Source organism: Chrysemys picta, chromosome 8 (assembly GCF_011386835.1).
Source record: "Chrysemys picta bellii isolate R12L10 chromosome 8, ASM1138683v2, whole genome shotgun sequence".
NCBI lineage: Eukaryota > Metazoa > Chordata > Testudines > Emydidae > Chrysemys > Chrysemys picta.
Window position 1 is genome coordinate 12,720,185 of NC_088798.1, and position 17,330 is coordinate 12,737,514.

Below are 17,330 nucleotides of genomic sequence, written 5' to 3' on the forward strand. Positions count from 1 at the left end.
AGTGTGCTCCTCAGGACTGGCACAGGAGTCCTGGTTTGGAGTTGGTAGCTCTTCTGTGTGAAAACTCAGACAAATTGATCAATGCTCCTATTGGTGAATGTGCATGGCGCTTTGAGAGGTGTCTAGATTTCCACGTGCTTCTCCGGTTTCACACCCCTTGAAACTGCCAGGTTAGTTGTTCCTGTGGCATTCCCCAGCCTTTCTCTGAGCATCTAGCCACTAACGCTTCTGGCTTGAACCAGGAAGGGCAGAAACTCAGGGAAACAAAAACGTAACCTCTATCCAGTGTTAACCAATGTCTTATACGCTCCACCCCAGTCTGAGGTTTGAGGAAGGTTCAGGGTCAGATCCCGTTTAACTTGCCCAGGTTCATTTAAACCTTGTCTGAAAGAGAAGCTGGTATTCCTCAGCCTGAGAATGGAAGCCAGTGGGGTACCCTGGATGTCTTGCTTGACTTGGCTCTGTGACCAATTCTCCCTGGCCAGGGACCCTTTGCTGGTATCAATTCCTAGTGAATGGTACTTAGACAAGCTGCTTGCTAAGAAGGTGTTATGCCTCCCTGACTGACTTAGTACTCTACAAACCAGCTTGCAAACACCTGGACGTATCCCTTGGCTTGCAAACTCCTCCTTTGTTGGGGGAGAGTTTGGGGTGAGCTCTAAACTGAGGACCAGGTTCCCACTGCACTCCTCTCATAGAGCAGAGACGTGAACGTTTTGCTAGACTGGATGGGCCTTAGCTTTGAATGAGATTGTGGTGATGTGATGTGTGGCGTTGATACAGCACCTCTCACTGGGAAGGGTCCCAAAGCTCTCTGCAAGCTGTGTATCTACCACCCTGGAATGGCTTCTCCTGCCGTTGGCATGGAATGGAAGTGGCTGGAGTGTAACAATCAGAATTAAAATGTGGCCAGAAGGACATTGAGGTGAAATGCCCTATTTCCTCGAAGTGCATGGATCTTTAATGACAATAACTCATCAGGATGTCCCTTTTTCATCTCACTTGAAGGAGAGAGGCATGCATGCAGTAAACTCTTAGGTGCAGGAAATCTCTCCTAATGTGTCTTTATGGTGCTGATCACAATGGGCCCCCAACCTCAGCTGGTACTGTCTTATAAATAATACAAATTATGTCTGATATGCTAATTCCAGGCAACCTTTTTCTGCAGGTTATCCAGCTGCAAACATCTGAGCAAGATGTCGCAGAAGAAGACTACCAGCAGGAAATACGGGTGGCGGTGGAGTGCAGGGGGAACAAAACTCCTGAGAGCCCACCTGAGAGCCAGCATGCAGGTAAGGCAGAAAGATGTGTTTTAATGGCCTTCTGCAATGATACAGGGCTTCTCCTCCAAGGATCTTGATGTGCTGTAAGTCTCGTCGTCCCCAGGTGAGGTGGATGATATTGGGAGTCTGTTGAGCCACTGAGTTTGGATGGGCCCAGAGGTGCCCGGCCTATTCTTGCTACTTGTCTTACAGTAACACCAGAGGCTCTAGACCAAGATCAGAACCCTATTGTGCTAGGGGTACTTATACATGGTAAGAGATGGTCTGTTCCCTGTAGAACTTGCCAGTTAATTAGAGCAGACAAAAGGTGGAAGGAAGGAAGGAGTATCCCCACTTCACAGATGGGGAACTGAGGTGCCTAAGCTCACCCAGGAAGCCTGTGCCTGAGCGAGGACTGAGCCCAGATCTTCTGGTGGCTAAGGCACTGGAGCAGGGCTCTGATCACCCTTCTTCTCGAGGCCATGCTGGGTTGTGACACAGCTGGGAGAAATGCGATTCCCACCTCCCCTTCATAGAAAGCACCAATTTGGGCTGTCCCCTAGCCAGAAAGCAGCTCTCCTGCCTCTTCCAGGGGGAGCTCATTCCTTTCGGACTTCCATTCCAGTCTGCCTGGCAGTGGTTCCAAAGGGACTGCAATGCTGATGTTGGAACAAGGGCTATGTTGGCTTGGCTTGCTCTGGGAGGCTCAGAACAGGATGTGCCAGAGTTTGTTCCCTAGTTGCTGAATGGGTGGGGCAGGTGCACAGTGGTGGCCATCAAGGTGGAATCACAAAGGAGGAGCTGCCACTAGGCTGGGGACTGACTTGAGGGAGGCTTGTTACTCTTTGAGTAGAGCAGGCTTTCTGAGTAGGGGCTATTTTTTTTTTTTTTTTTAAAGTGTGTGAATCAGGTTAGATTTGCCCCATGTGAGTCACAGCACTGAGGAGTCTCCTGATTACTGTATCAGTAAAACCTGGTGTGTCACCCTCAGATAACATCCTTGCTGGCAGCACCGCCTTTCTGAGCCCTTGGAAGCTGCATGAACTGGCTTCCACAGAGGCAAAAAGAAATAATTAAATGGTGCAGTCCTGTGACTTCAAACAGCTTCTAAGGAAAGCACATTCTGATCTTTCCTTCTGAGCAAGTTCCAAGCTGAGAACTATGGGGGTGGGGTGGATGGACATGTGGAAACCACTTAAGGTGACCAGATGTCCTGATTTTATAGGGACAGTCCTGATTTTTGGGTCTTTTTTTCTTTACAGGCTCCTATTTACCCCCCACCTCCTGTCCTGATTTTTCACATTTGCTGTCCGGTCACCCTAAATCCACTGTATCTAGAAGCAGAAGTATTGTCTGTATATTACAATTCCACTTAGTCCTGACTGAGATCAGAGCCCTGTTGGGCCAGGTGCTGTACTAACACCTCGTAGGGCTGTAGAGTTTCCAGTCTAAGGGTGTGTCCATGCTGCAGTCAGGGTGTCTGATTGCAACACATGTAAGCTGGATTGCTAACGAGCTGTGAAGCCAGGTTGGCCACCTGAGTACGTAGCCAAAGGCACAGGCAGGGTTGTACTTAGGCAGCTGCCAGGGGCACACCGCTATTTTCAGCAAGCTGGCTCGGGTAGGCCTACATGTGCTGTGTACCTGAAATATAAATATATAATATACAAGGAGATCTACCTATCTCATAGAACTGGAAGGGACCTTGAAAGGTCATAGAGTCCAGTCCCCTTGCCTTCACAGAAGGACCAAGTACTGACAGATTTTTTTGCCCCAGATCCCTAAATGGCCCCCTCAAGGATTGATCTCACAACCCTGAGTTTAGCAGGCCAATGCTCAAAGCACTGAGCTATCCCTCCCTCCTGCCAGACCGGACCAACGGTGGGAGAGGAAGAGGGCGCAGCGAGGGGAAGTGACTGGCCCAAGGTGACACAGCAGGTCAGAGAAGGCATTCCCATGTAGTGCCCTGGCTGCTAGCCTAGGCTGCCTCTCTAACCCTGTGCCAGGCTCTCTGGGACTAAAGCAAGATTTGTGCTGTTGATTAAAACTCAATTTCCCCAGACAGAGACTGAATAGGTTATGGCTGCTGAACTACTGGTCTCCCCTTTGCAGGAGAGAGGTAGGGGTGTGTGTGGGGGGGGGGGGGGAAGGGGGGTGGAGGGGGGGGCAGCTTGCTGAAGCTGACACTGCTGCTGTCCATGCTGTACTTTGGAGAGAGGAGTTGGCTCTCCGGGGCTCCCACTGCTCAAAGCACTAACTTTGTTCTGATCTATAAAAACCACATCATTTTCCTTACAGTAAATATGAGGGTGGCAGCCCCTCAGCCGCTGTGAATTGTCACAGCTCCACTGCGGCTCTGCCCCTAGAGGTCTGGATAGCTTCTGTAGGTAATCTACTCCTTGGGGAGGCATATAGTTGTGAATAAGTGGTTGGCGTTACTTTGGAAGAGAACAGTCGTGACTAATTGGGACACGGGGATGCTGTACAGTTGACCCAAACCAGACGCTTATTTCTCAGCTGCACAATTTCCACGCATCAATTCCCCCGTGCATTGCACTAGTGAATAAACAAGGGGAAACCTCCCTTAAAGCAACATTTTCCCTGAACGAAAGTCCCGAACTACAAAATAAGAGCACAGCAGCTGTGGAATGCTGCAGCAGGCGTCTATCTCCAAAGGCATTTCTGTGGCATCTGCCGCTCCAGTAGCTGAGAGCTGTATGAGGGTTAAGAACCCAGTAAAATCTCCACCCTGAGGCACTCAGGTCTCCAGTCTACTCTAAGAGTGTAATCAGGTGCCTGTTTTGAACACTGTCATTTCACTGTTCTGTGCTACGCAGCCTCCCATCCAAGGAGCTCGAAGCACTGTACAAAGGTCAGTTAACAGCCTCTCCTTGCCACAGGGAGGTAGGTGGCATCATTCCTCGTAACGGAGCAAAATCTGCGGCACAGCGAGGCTAACGGTATGTCTCCGCTCCCGCCAGGAAACAGTCCCAGCCCGGGTAGAGCAACTGGTGCTAGTTGGGGCTCAAGCTAACCTGCTAAAAAGAGCAGGAGAGATACTGCGGCTCGGGCTCTCAAGCCCACCCAAGCTCCGGCCCGCGCTGCAATGTCTCTGCTGTTGGTTTTAGTGCTCGCTCGAGTCTGCACACCCGGGTGGGGAGGTTCGCTCCCAGTTGCGGTGTAAACCTACCCTAAGTGACTTGCCCAAGGCTGCACAGCACATCTGTAGCAGATCAGGAAGCTGAATACAGTCCAGTGCTTTAACCTCAGGGCTCTTATTTTCTCTTCAGCGAGACCAGGAAATGGATACAGCAGCTAGACCAAACATCCTCAGCTAACTGTCTCTCCCCGGCTTGGGAGCTGAGCTCGACAGCAGGACCTCAGCTCCGTGGCAGCCAAGCCAGAGAATAGCTGGGCTTGTATTCCAAGCTCCCAGGTGAGCGCCAACGGGGCTCCCAAGCTCTGTTTGGCAGCGTCTTCAAAACGTTCCTTGTTCAAGCCACTTGTTCATTCCACAGCTACTTAGAGCTACGGGTTAAGCTTTCTGGACAATGAGGGTTTTTCTCCTGGCGGTGAGCGTCAAGGGAAATGAAAACAAGGCGAAGTGACTCTGCAGGGTGGGGTGGAATTGGGGCAGCGAGAAGAGTTCGCAGCCTGGTCAATGCAAGGAAAATCAGTGTGTTAGAAAACAGGTTGACTAACACGACTTTGCCCTTGGCTGGCTGTGCTCTAACCGGGCCCAACCTGCTTTTATATGGGACGCTTCCCCAGCACCGCCCACAGACACAGCCAAAAAAGGGCTGATGAGCCCACCTTCAGTTTTGCTTGTACCGTGCTGGTGCTTTGGCTCCAAGCCTCCCTCCTGGCTCAGGCTTTGCTAATTGGTGCCTCAGGGCAGGGCTAGCCCGGGGTTGATCTGTGACTAACATCCCCATTGTACAATCCTAGGAGAGAGGAACCTTCATTTAACCCCTTTCTCAATCAGATCCTGCTGTCAGCGCCTCTCTTAAAGGGACACTAGCCTGATAAATCCAGCTATTGGGGAGCGGAGAGCCAAGTGTCTTTGGGGTCTTCTGCCTGAGCTCAGGAGTTGGTTTGGGAGGGGAATTCTGAAAGCCTTCCATGGAAACTAGAAAGAACGTGGCTTTGTTTTAGCTGACCCCCCCCCCCCTGTAAGACTCCACCTGCTTCCTGTGGGTAATGGTCTCTACACCAGTGGTGACCAAAAGAGGTTTTCTACTCCTATTAGCACAGCAGGTTCCCTGCAGTAGTGGAAGAATGAGCTGGAGGCTACCTTGGCTTGACTCTGCAGTTGAGTTAACAATTCTGAGGATGCTCAAGTTCTGCTCTCCTATACCTACCTAACCCCGTTCTGCAGAATCTTTACTGGCGATGTACAAGACAGGAAGATCCCAGCTTGACCTTGAGCCCAGGGTGAGTTTGTGGGGCTGTCAGAGAGGGAAGTGTGTGTGTGTGTGTGTGTGTGTGTGTGTTTAAATACTGCTGATAAACTTGGAAAACTTCAGCTGAGAGTTGCTGGGGACTGACAAACATGTAACTCCAAAGCATTTCTGTCTGCATTTCTCAGAACAGTATTTGTCACTGGGTGGGCTAATGTAGCAATTTAGGAAGGAGACTTCCTTCCTTCTCTGTAAATGGGAGATGTCGCCATTAGCTCTTTCCTGCACAGAGGGCATAATCCCCTCAATCGTTAGGTGCTTAGGTAGCAAAATGTGGCTTCGTAACTGAAACTGAGAGGACGGTACTAAACACACGGTCTGTTCCTATGGAGAAGGATTGGTTACAAACAGAAGCATAGGAATGGCCCCCTAGTTTGGAAAACGTTAGTGCGATAGTCAGTGGAGTGAGCATCTGTATAGCAATGGTCTTGACTTTTCCAGGCCCAGCTGTTTCCTAGAATACCACACTGAGCCCTGCTGGTGGCTGTAGTATCCCCAACTCCAGGCATTCAAAATCATGAGTCAGGCTCCAGAAAAATTGAGTTTGCCTTCTGGGGTATGAGCAGTTAGTGTTCCCTCGGGTCACATTTTCAAGCTTTTCTCCACAACCATGAGGGCTGTAAACTCACTTATGTAATGAAAGCTGCGATTTTCATGCCTGGGCTTTTAAGAAAACCGTGGACTCCGTACTCACAACACACACATGAGCTGGTGCTGCTTTTGGCTGATGGTTTGCGTGAGGCAGGCAGGTGATCTCTGGTGATCTCGTATTTCCAGACAGAGAGGGTAGCGTGGTGGACATGGCGCTGCTCTATGCAGTGTGGCTGTTGCTGTGTTGGTCCCAGGATATTCGAGATAAGGTGGGTGAGGTAAAATCTTGTATTGGACCAACTTACCTCTGTGAGAGAGACAAGCTTTTGAGCCACAAAGACCTCTTCTTCAGGTCACATTAGGAACAACGCATAAGAGAGAAGAAGAGCTTTGTGTGGTTCGAGGGCTTGTCTCTCTCATCGAGAGAAGTTGGTCCAATAAAAGATTTTTTTTTTTTCTTTTCCCCCCTTACCCACCTTGTTTCTCTATGGAGCTGCTCTGTAACTTGTATGTACTGCATATGGGGATGGCTACGTAAAATAGCAGGCTGTCAGGAGGCTCAAGCAGGAAGGGCAGAAGAATCGCCCAGGGCAAACCAACCCTTAGTAAATGCTAGAGGGTTGCCATAAGACAATGGTGCAAAGCCATTGGCTCCGAGGAGTCTGGCTCCACTGCCTGCTGAGACCCACTGAGTTGGTTTTGCTGAGCAGGGCCAAGGCTGAGAACCAGGGAACAGAGGAGGAGACTATCTGAAGAGAGGGAGGTAGTGGCAGAGGTGCTGTTTGGAGAGGAACCAGGCTGACACAGGCATCTGCTGGGGGGTCTGAAGAAGCTAGGCCTGCCTGGGTTAACGTCGGAGGGGACGGTAAGCCCTAGGGAAGATAGATGTGCATTTAGACAATTGGTGGTTTTTAAACCCTTTTCTCTTGTGCTTTGTTCCCAATGTGGTAAATACCAATACTTTGGTGTAAACAGGTTTTCTGGTCGCTCTGTTCACCAATCTTTAGTGTCTCAAAGGGAAGAACAGGAGTTGCTGAACCCAGTTGGAGCTGCTGGGTAAGCGCAGTTGAAACCCAGGGTATTGCAGCCGAGATCCTACTCTAGGAGTGGAAGCACTGCAAAATTCCACCTCAGGAGAGGTGACGGCATGAGGCCTGATATCAGCGGGGGTGCTCTCAGGGAGGGGGCCAGAGGTGGAGCCAGCCCCGTGACTCTGTGTTTATCTTAGCCAGATGCAGAATGTAAACTGGCTGCTTAGTCTCCCTGAGAGATAAAAATACATAATTTATACTTCAGATGTATAGCCTGTTTCATCTAAGGGTCTCAAAGTGCTTCACATACATTGTCTCTCAAACACCCTTGGGAGGCAGCTAAGTTTACCCAGCTGAAAAATACTTAAGGCCCAGTGAAATGATTTGCCCAAGGTAAGTTGATGGAGATGGAAAGAGAACCTAGGAGTCCCAGATCCTACTTGGAACTCCGTACTGGGCAGAAAATCCTAATGCTGTTTAAAGGAAACTGTTAACCCTACAACAACTTTTTTTCAAACTCTTTGGGGTCAAGTGGGTTTTCATTTTCCCCCCCGCCTTAAATCTTGCATTGCTACTAGGCAGTTTGACCTAAAGGATCATTCATTTAGACCAGCAGTTCTCAAACTTTAGCAACCTGAGGACCCCCATTTTGATTTTAAAATGTTCGTGGATCCCCAAAGTGGCTTCTAATTTTCCCCAGGGGCGCTCAATCCTGGCTCAGCCCCAGGCCCTGTTCGCTCCTCTGTCCCTCCTCTTCCCCGCCTCTTTCCATCCCCTCCCCCGAGCGTGCCCTGTCCCTGCTCCTCCTCCTCCCTTCCAGCACCTCCTGCACGCTGCTGGGAAGGAGGGGGAGGAGTTGATCAGTGGGGTCCGTGGCTCCGAACATTATGTGTGGACCCCCTGGAGTACCCTCGCGGACTGCCAGGGGTCCACAGACCCCAGTCTGAGAACCGCTGACTTAGACCCTAGTTTTACAAAAACCCCTCATGATATTTGTCTCTTCACATCTTTCAGCATAAAAGCAGATTTTGGTTTGGGTTCAAATACTCCCCTGCAGCAGGGAGAACCAAGGAGTGAAACTGACTCATCTGTTTTTTGCTGTCTGCGCTGAGAGAAATACCAAGAGTGAACAGCAGACACGGTGGAAGGTTCAGAAGTCTCTGAAATAAGGGTATTTATTTAAAAAATGACTTGATCTCTGTATCTTAAGCCCTGTCCCCACTGGCATTGTGGATCTGAATCTGAACTGCCAATCCAAATACCTCCAGCTCAGGGGAATTGCACATTAGGGTCTGAATTACATGGTGTGGGTCTGTCTCTACTTGGTCACTGTGAAAGTGACCTGTGTTCATGTTCATGGTGTGCACCTATGCATCGTTGGTAGAATAGTTACAGAACAGGATTGGAAGACTGCTAAAGGGGAAGCGGGCCGTCTCCCGTGGCTGTTCGTTTTAATGCACTTTCACTCTACAGTCTTGGTCTAGTGTGGATGCATGCAAAATTTTGGGCATGTTTTGGGCCCCACACTACAAGAAGGATGTGGAAAAATTGGAAAGTATCCAATAGAGGGCAACAAAAATGACTAGGGGTCTGGAGCACATGATTTATGAGGAGAGGCTGAGGGAACTGGGATTATTTAGTCTGCAGAAGAGAAGAATGAGGGGGGATTTGATAGCTGCTTTCAACAATACCTCTACCCCATATGACGTGACCCGATTATAACATGAATTTGGATATAACGCGGTGGAGCGGGGCTGCACGCTCCAGCAGATCAAAGCAAGTTTGAGATAACGCAGTAAGGTTTTTTTTTTTTTTTTTGGCTCTCGAGGATAGTGTTATATCTGGGTAGAGGTGTACCTGAAAGGGGGTTCCAAAGAGGATGGATCTAGACTGTTCTCAGTGGTGGCAGATGACAGAACAAGTTGCAGTGGGGGAGGTTTAGGTTGGATATTAGGAAAAACTTTTTCACTAGGAGGGTGGTGAAGCACAGGAATGGGTTACCTAGGGAGGTGGTGGAATCTCCTTCCTTAGAGGTTTTTAAGGCCCGTCTTGACAAAGCCCTGGCTGGGACGATTTAGTTGGGGATTGGTCCTGCTTTGAGCAGGGGGTTGGACTAGGTGACCTCCTGAGGTCCCTTCCAACCCTGATATTCTATGATTCTATGAAAATGGCTCAGAAAAATACTTCAGAGGAGACTTGGACTGTGTCTTCACTGTCCAAAAAGGTGCAGGGTTTTAGTGAGGTAACTAGTGCACACTGGCTACCTCGCTGTTAAATCCTAGTGGAGATAAGGTGCAGGTAGTTTGTACTGCAAGGTAGCTAGGTGAGGTCAACACAACTCTCCCTGTCCCCCACCTGTGGTTCACCTTGCCTAGACTACATTGCAGTAAAACTACAGTGCCTTGTTTCCACTAGGTTTTTACAGCACGGTAACTAATGCCCATTAATTACCTTGTAAAAATGAAGAAGCCTGAGCTTCAGTGCCTGTTGGTGTTAATCCTGTTTTGTTTCTGTAGCGTGTAAGGACCAACCAGAAATGGGGCTCCATGGTGCTAGGCCCTGTACAAACAGGGTCTGAGTCCCTGTCCTGAAGAGCTTAGAATCTAAATAGACAAGACCTAGAGGGTGGTGGAAGGGGTAGCACACACGAGCAAAGTGAACAATGTGATGTCAGCAAACAGCATGTTAGTGCCATGATTATTGGGGCAGTGGTGGAGAAGGGGATCAGCTGAAGGGAGAGGGAACATGGAAGGGAAGCGAGACTAGAGAGATGGGGCGGGGAGAAGTGGGTAAGGAGGGCAGGTGTGGATTGAGCGGAAGGTGAAGATTGAAAGGAAGGGGAAACAATCAGCCCAGGATATAAGAACATTCCATCAACACTATAGAAAGCTCTTGTGGCACCTTAGAGACTAACAAATTTATTAGAGCATAAGCTTTCGTGGACTATAGCCCACCACAAGTCCTCCTGTTCTTCTTTTTGCGGATACAGACTAACACGGCTGCTACTCTGAAACCTTTCATAGAAAGCTCTGTGTCTCCAGCTTGTGGGGATCAGGCTGTGGGTATAACAATAGCACATAGATGTTAGGGCTGGAGCCTTGGCTCCACTATCTATGCTACTACTTTTTAGCCTTGCAGCTCAAGCCTGAGTCAATTGCCTGGGGCGCTGAGATTGGGTGCCCTGGATTTCTCTTTGAAGTGCAGATGTATCCTCAGGCACCATTGGAACCAGGCAATGTGGCTGGAGCTTGAGAGAGGCTCCAGGAGACAGAAGTGAATTGCAGTGTCTCAGATGCAGACAGATTCTTGGGTGGCAGTTGGGGGCTGACAAAACAAAGCTTTGGTGGCAAAGTTCACTCTTCCATTCTCTACAGAATTGTCTTCTGAACTGACAGTTGACTAGATTTAGCCTGACTATTGCTCAGGGAGCTCTTCCTTTATCTACACATGCCTGGCAACCCCGGACAGCCTTGGGGTGGGGGTCAGCCAAACTTTCATAAGGCTGGACTGCAATCCCCTTACTCACACGAAACAGTGTCTTACTCCACAAGTAGTCATGGGGTCAGGGTACCACTCCATGTTAGGGTATCTCCATTGATACGGAGCTGGTTTGCTAAGGACTCCCCGATTGACATTGGTGTCTCTCTCCCAGACTGTTCAAGCCTGACAAACAGATTGTAGAGAGAGGGATACAAAACCCTTGATCCTGGTCCCCAAACTAACATTAGCATGGTCACTGCATGGACCCCTCTTCTTAGTTCCCAGAGAATGGAATCCAGGTTCGATAGAACTCCTTTCAAACTCAAGGCATTGCATGGTAATTTAGGGTAATGGTGCTACTCTATCAAGTGGAGCAGCTATTGTTTACCAGTGCAATGCTCTGTTACTCCAAGAGACCTAATGATGGCACTTGATACATAGCTCAATTGTTGTAATAATGAGGACCCACCTTGTGTGTTTCCGAGATGCATTGGGGTGGCAGGATGGGGTTAAAAGTCCAACAATCTGGAACTACCTGCCCTTCAAAGATGAACCTGCTGCAAGAGGAAATCTTGCTGGACAAGAGTTTAAACAACTTTTGATTTATTAAATGTCTGCAGAATGATAGAAGGAGCCATACTGCGTGTGGTAGGTGAAGATGCAGTGGAGGCTTATGGGCTCACATTTGAGAATGAGGTGGGATGAACTCTAGATGTAGACTTACAGAATACCAGTGGATACTGTTCCCTAGAAAGGATCTTGCCACTGAAAGGCAACAGTGTTTCCCCTGTGTACAGTAGCAATGGGAGACAATACATAAGGTTAATACTGAACCATAGCTTACATCTAAAACGTACGAGTTTGGAGAACGGTCGGATTCCAATCACTCAGCTATCCAGGGTATTTGCAGATCTTTCAGTCATTCCTACTTTGAAGGAACAATTGAGAGATCTGCAAATGTTGTTAAATCATAAATTCAGAAAACGGATAAACCAGGAAGACGCAGCAGCTGGCCTGGATGTGAAATAAAACTGCTTCCGGAAAGATAGCGTTACATAATGAACTGCACAGTGTCCACCATGAGCTAGGGTACAACTGGGCTTTTTGAGTGTGCATGTGTATACATTCAGTGGGAGTGCGAAAATTGCTCAAGACCCTGTTCTGGCCAGGTTTTTAGTTTAATTTTGCAGACCAAGCTGTTCAGCTAAAGGTTGCTAATCATCCATGCTTTTGGGGGCTTACCTGGGGCAAACCCATCAAGGCTTGTGCTGCTTTGAGCCAACAGCCACGCCTTCGTCACGCAGCAGTGCTAGGGTGATGTAGGTTTCATACGGCTTCTTTCTCATGCTGTACCCCGTGGAGGTACAAGTCTTCTCCTCCAGGACCTGGTGATCCCTGTAGGACTTCCCAAGACTGTTCTTGCTGAGACAGAACGAACTCCCTTTGGGTATGAGCTGCAAACTTGATGGCTCCAGCCCTGAAGTCCCTTCCCCCAATCGTGATGTGAATTCAAATGGTTTGCCCTGACTCTGTGCTCAGCCCAGCCCTGAGAAACCGTACTTAACCCATTCTCGTCCACTTTTACATGAGGTTTCCCCTCATTCCAAAAACCGAATCTCACAAATTATGGGAAAAGCACGCCCTGTCATACTCCTCTCTCCTCTTGATGTTTAAACTGGGGCTGAATGTTAATACTTGCCTGGACCAGGCCAGAAATTGGTCATCTCCCTGAAAGTCCCCAAACAGATAATTCCTGTGACTTTTAAAAGTTCACTATCCGAAACAGTTCTTGGGAAGAAATCCTGGGGGAAGGAGCCATACCAGTGCTATTGTAGGAGTTTGACTAAATAAACAGCTCCCACTTATGGCTCAATGACCACTTCACCTCCAGGAGTTATTCACTGATAAACTCCATAAATTTTCAGGAACAACTGTTTTATCACTACTGGTGTTGTCCCCCGTTAAATGCTACAAGGTGAAATCAAGGGAGAGAGGCGGAAAACAGGACAAGGGAGCATGAGAGAGAGAAATGGGGTGATCACTAGAAAAATTGATCAGATCTTTTCAAAAGGGGGTGGGTGAGAAATGAGTAAAGGGGAGAAAACACGAGGTAGTGAAGACCCTTGTTGATATAACGGTAACAAGTTAATATCTGCTGCTTTTGTTTCTGTGCTGCCCTTTGGATATTTCTGAAGCTTTGTTAGATGTAAGGAGGCGATGGCCAAGCAAGGTTGTATTTCAAAAGGCACAAGGAAGAGTTTATTGCTGTCTCTGCCTGTATGTGGGCTTCCGTGAAGTGATTTATTTGGACATATGATCCAAGTCTCTGCTCCACTGTTTCATTTATGACCTGCAGTTTATGGTAAAATGATGAAATGACATCTCTTTGCAGTGTGAAAATACCCAACTGCAGTCTCCATTACAAATGCAGTAGAAATGTGTTTCTAACATTCACCTTCAGAGAGTTTCAAGCTGCATTTTTGTCACCCCGCGTGTTCTCTTAACTCCAGTAGATTATGTGACCTTGAACTAGGGGAACCTGGACAGTTTGGCTGCTGCATGTTCCAAAAGTGCCCTGGAGATCCAAGTACATGGGGGGTGGAGGTGGTGGTGGTGGTGGTGGGGGGGAACTGTTCTTTAAACCCCAGAAAGAGAGAGAAAATGTTAAGTGTAGCCCAGATCTGCTTGCCCACTTGTGAATGGGTGTAATGATGGTGCAATAGCACCTTCTCCCTCTCAGACCATTCAGTTCTCCCCCATGCTCAAAGGTCCTTTCTCTGGCATTGTTTGGGGAGGGAGATCTTATATTTGAGCCATTACCTACTCCTGGTTCTACCGCCTCTGAGGCTGTGGCCTGGTCCCCACTAAGCCCCCACTTCGGACTAAGGTACGCAAATTCAGCTACGTTAATAACGTAGCTGAATTCGAAGTACCTTAGTCCGAACTTACCGCGGGTCCAGACGCGGCAGGAAGGCTCCCCCGTCGATGCCGCGTACTCCTCTCGCCGAGCTGGAGTACCGGCGTCGATGGCGAGCACTTCCGGGATCGATCCCAGAACATCGATTTCCTGCCGCCGGACCATCCGGTAAGTGAAGACGTACCCTGTGTCTACATTATAGTTATGGCAGCCTAACTCGCATCACTCAGGTGTGAATAAACCACCCCGAGTGACATAAGTTACACCGATTTAGTTGGGGATTGGTCCTGCTTTAAGCAGGGGGTTGGACTAGATGACCTCCCGAGGTCCCTTCCCAACCCTGATATTCTATGACTCTGACATAAGTGCTGTTGTGGACCGTGCTATACCACCGCTCGCGGAGGTGGTTTTATTCTGCTACTGGGAGAGCTCTGTCCCATCGGCATAGAACGTCTTCTAGACACGCTACAGGGGTGCAGCTGGTGCAATAAGGTAACTTCCTTTCATGGGGGTGTTCTCACTCATAGTACAAGGTGTGTTGTTTTTCCAGTGCCACTTCTGTCTGTCTCTTCCTGTCCTCAGACAAGTAGCCATGAACATCAGCTTGTGGTCCTTTAGGCGCTACTTCCAAATGGTCTCCCTCAGGGAGCTTCCTTGCCCCACTGCAGGAGAACTGCTCTGCACACCTAGTCATCAGCCAGCCTTGACTATTCTGCAGATAACAGAGGCCAGCCTAGGTCTATCCTTAAGTATTTGTAAAGTGCCTATGCCCCTGGTATCCAAGAGCGGTGTTCATGAACATGTTAATCCAGCAGCGTTTCCCAGACCAATGGTGAAATTAATGCTTAATTCCCCTTCACGCTTACAGGAAAAATTGTTGAAATAATTGATATCAAGTGGCAGTTATCTAGGTACCAGAGATCGAGTACAACTTGACTTCAGGAAGCCTCCTAGACTTGACTTAAGCCATATAAGTAGTATATCCCAATGGAGCTGATCCTTAGCTATGTTAGACTAATTCAGATCTGCCCCCCCTTGAAATGGGATTGGGTTGCTTTTCAGGGGACCCAGGGTTGTGAGCCACCATGTTACCACCTGCTTTCAGTGTGAGGGAGTCTGGTATGTGCTAGCCGGGTGTTTGCTCCTTAACCTAACCAGCCTGTCAGCTCCTCTGAGCTACCCCAACCCTGCCTTGAAGGTTGGCAGTAGATGTACCCCAACCCCTGAGTCCCTCCGAATTGTCCCCTGTGGTGTCCAGCCCTTGATCACTAGATATCCTCAGAAATCCCAGATGCCCTGTTGCCAAAGGAACAGCATACCACAGTTTACCAGTTTTACCTTTGACCGCTGCTCCTGTAGCGCGCACAGCCCTTGGGTTCAACAGGAAAACAAAAGGGAACTTATTTTAAGAATGAAGAGGTTGAAATAATAACCAGTGTGAGAGATGGGAACAAAAGGTTACATACAGGGCTGTCCTGGGCTGGCACCTCTTTCCTTACTAATGAAGCACTGGTTACATGTGAAACAAAATCCTAACCTGCATTCTAGAACCTAAACTTCACTAACCAATTAGCCTCCCAGCTAAAGACGTTTCTCACCCAATTTTTTCGCTAGCATTTTCAGCCAAGCCTAGCTGAGATCCCTTTTTCATGAAGCAAACCCACTGTCAGTTTGTCCTAGGTGAAGGATGAGGGTGCACCTCCATACCCATTTTAGTTATACCCCCAAATTGTCCTTACTTGTCACTAGGGCTCTCCCTGGCTAGTTCACTTCTTCCTGCAAATCTCTTCTTTTGGAGATCTCACAATCCTTCTTTAACATTTGTCTCAGACTGTAAATGGACGCCCATTGTGAACCATACAATACTTAATTTACATGTGAACAGACAGACAAACATTTCTTGTCTGAAAGAAAAGCTGCCTTTCACCTTTCTGGTGACCAGTCCCTAGTCCTAGACCTTAAGAACATATGTTTTGTGTATATACATAATTCCTTACACAACATCCATATGGAAATTTTGCAATTGTTATGATGACTCATGTGATACAGGCTTTTATTAGAGACCTTACATGATGTTCTTTGGGTGAGCATAGGGGATCCTTGTACTCTCTGCCAATTGGCATATTGAGGTCCTTGGGTCACCATTGCCCTTCAAGAACATTGGACCCTGGTAGACTGGTCCAAATGTTCCAACTTGAATCTCTGGGATAGCCCAGTGTGGATGTAGGCATCAGTTGACAGGTGGGGAGTGATGTGGCTATTCAGCCATAGCTGTCCTTGCTTAGAGAACATGGAACGAAATATCTAGTCTCACAACAGAGGTATTTTCCTGCTCTTTTCAGGACACTGCTCTGGGAACACTGAAGCCTGGAAAATGTCTTGGACTCGTTAGCTAATCTTCTGGGGGTGTGCACACACCTGTGCATCTTAACACTTGGCAGTGACCTAGGTATGTGGCTGTCATGCCCGGGTCTTAATCTAGTTCTGCCCGTGGGTATAGCTGAGGGAGTGAGAGCAAACCCGAGGAGCCCAGCCCAGCCCCGCCGGTAAAATAGTGCCATGCCATTCGCAGTAGATTATGTTCCGAATTGCACAGTCTCCTCAAGTCGGTGGGACTTGGACAGGAGACGGAGCTTGGAGGAGATGGAGAACCACTGCTCTTTCACTCCCAGTTTGAGCTCTGTTTAGTTAGCTGGGGATTGGCAGTGCACCTGACTGCTGTTGCTGTAGTTCCTTCCCTGGCTGGCTTCTCTGCAGGCTTAGGAGTTTTCTTTTACTTCCTTTAGAAAACACTTCCCTGTCCCCTCTAAAGAAACCATAACACTATACACGTAGCTAGGGACCGGGCAGCTTGTTTAATGTTTTGTTACAACCGACTGGGCACATCACGCCTTGTCCAGAGAGTGTTGGCAGCGAAAAAAAAAAAAAAAAAAAGTGGCCATGCTACCTCATCCAATGTCCATTGGAGTCAGTGAGAGTCTTTCGATTGATATTTGTAGCAGCTAGAAGTCCTAGCAGACACTGAGAGCCCCAACTTTATAGCCAGCTTGTGGATTGCTCAGCTGTGAAGTGTTTAGAAACAGCATCTGGCTGCAATTGAATGCAGGTCTCCCATTCAGTTGACCCGATGGAGAGTCCTTGCCATGAGTTCAAAGGCCTGGGTCACTTGGCTGTCATGGAGGCTCTGAGTCTGGGAGTGTTCATACCCTAAGCCAGGAAACACCCTAACCCTGAAAAACAAGATGCCTCTTTGCATGGATTCTGATTCCGTAGCAGTTGTGGGTGCAAAAGGGGCCCTGGTAGCTCACCACCTAGGAAAGCGTCCATGCACTGTACACAATGCACAACATAAGTTCCCCTGGGAAAGCCCTCCAGCATGGGCCAACTGTCAAGGTTAGTCCATCTGTAGGCCACCCAAGTCTTTAATACTGAAGCCTGTAAAGTCAGCTGCTTTATCGTTGTAGGAGAGAGAGAATCCCTTGATTTTTGTTGATCAGATTGTTACATGGCATTTGGAGTTGGAGGCTTTACAGCCATCAATGAGGCATTGTTTGTTTCTGTTTTTAGCATTGTCAGACAAGGTGATGGG

The 17,330-nt window shown here is 48.4% G+C and overlaps 1 protein-coding gene across 2 annotated transcripts in view; it reads left to right on the plus strand.

The window, feature by feature from the left end:
- The window catches only part of ACOT11 (acyl-CoA thioesterase 11), a 121,002-nt gene that overhangs the window by 10,977 nt on the left and 92,695 nt on the right, over window positions 1-17,330 (plus strand). For both annotated transcript variants that reach the window (XM_065553858.1, XM_065553859.1), the window contains exon 2: window positions 1,169-1,292. In XM_065553858.1, coding sequence (XP_065409930.1) covers window positions 1,169-1,292 — 124 coding nt within the window. The remainder of the gene's footprint in view (window positions 1-1,168; window positions 1,293-17,330) is intronic.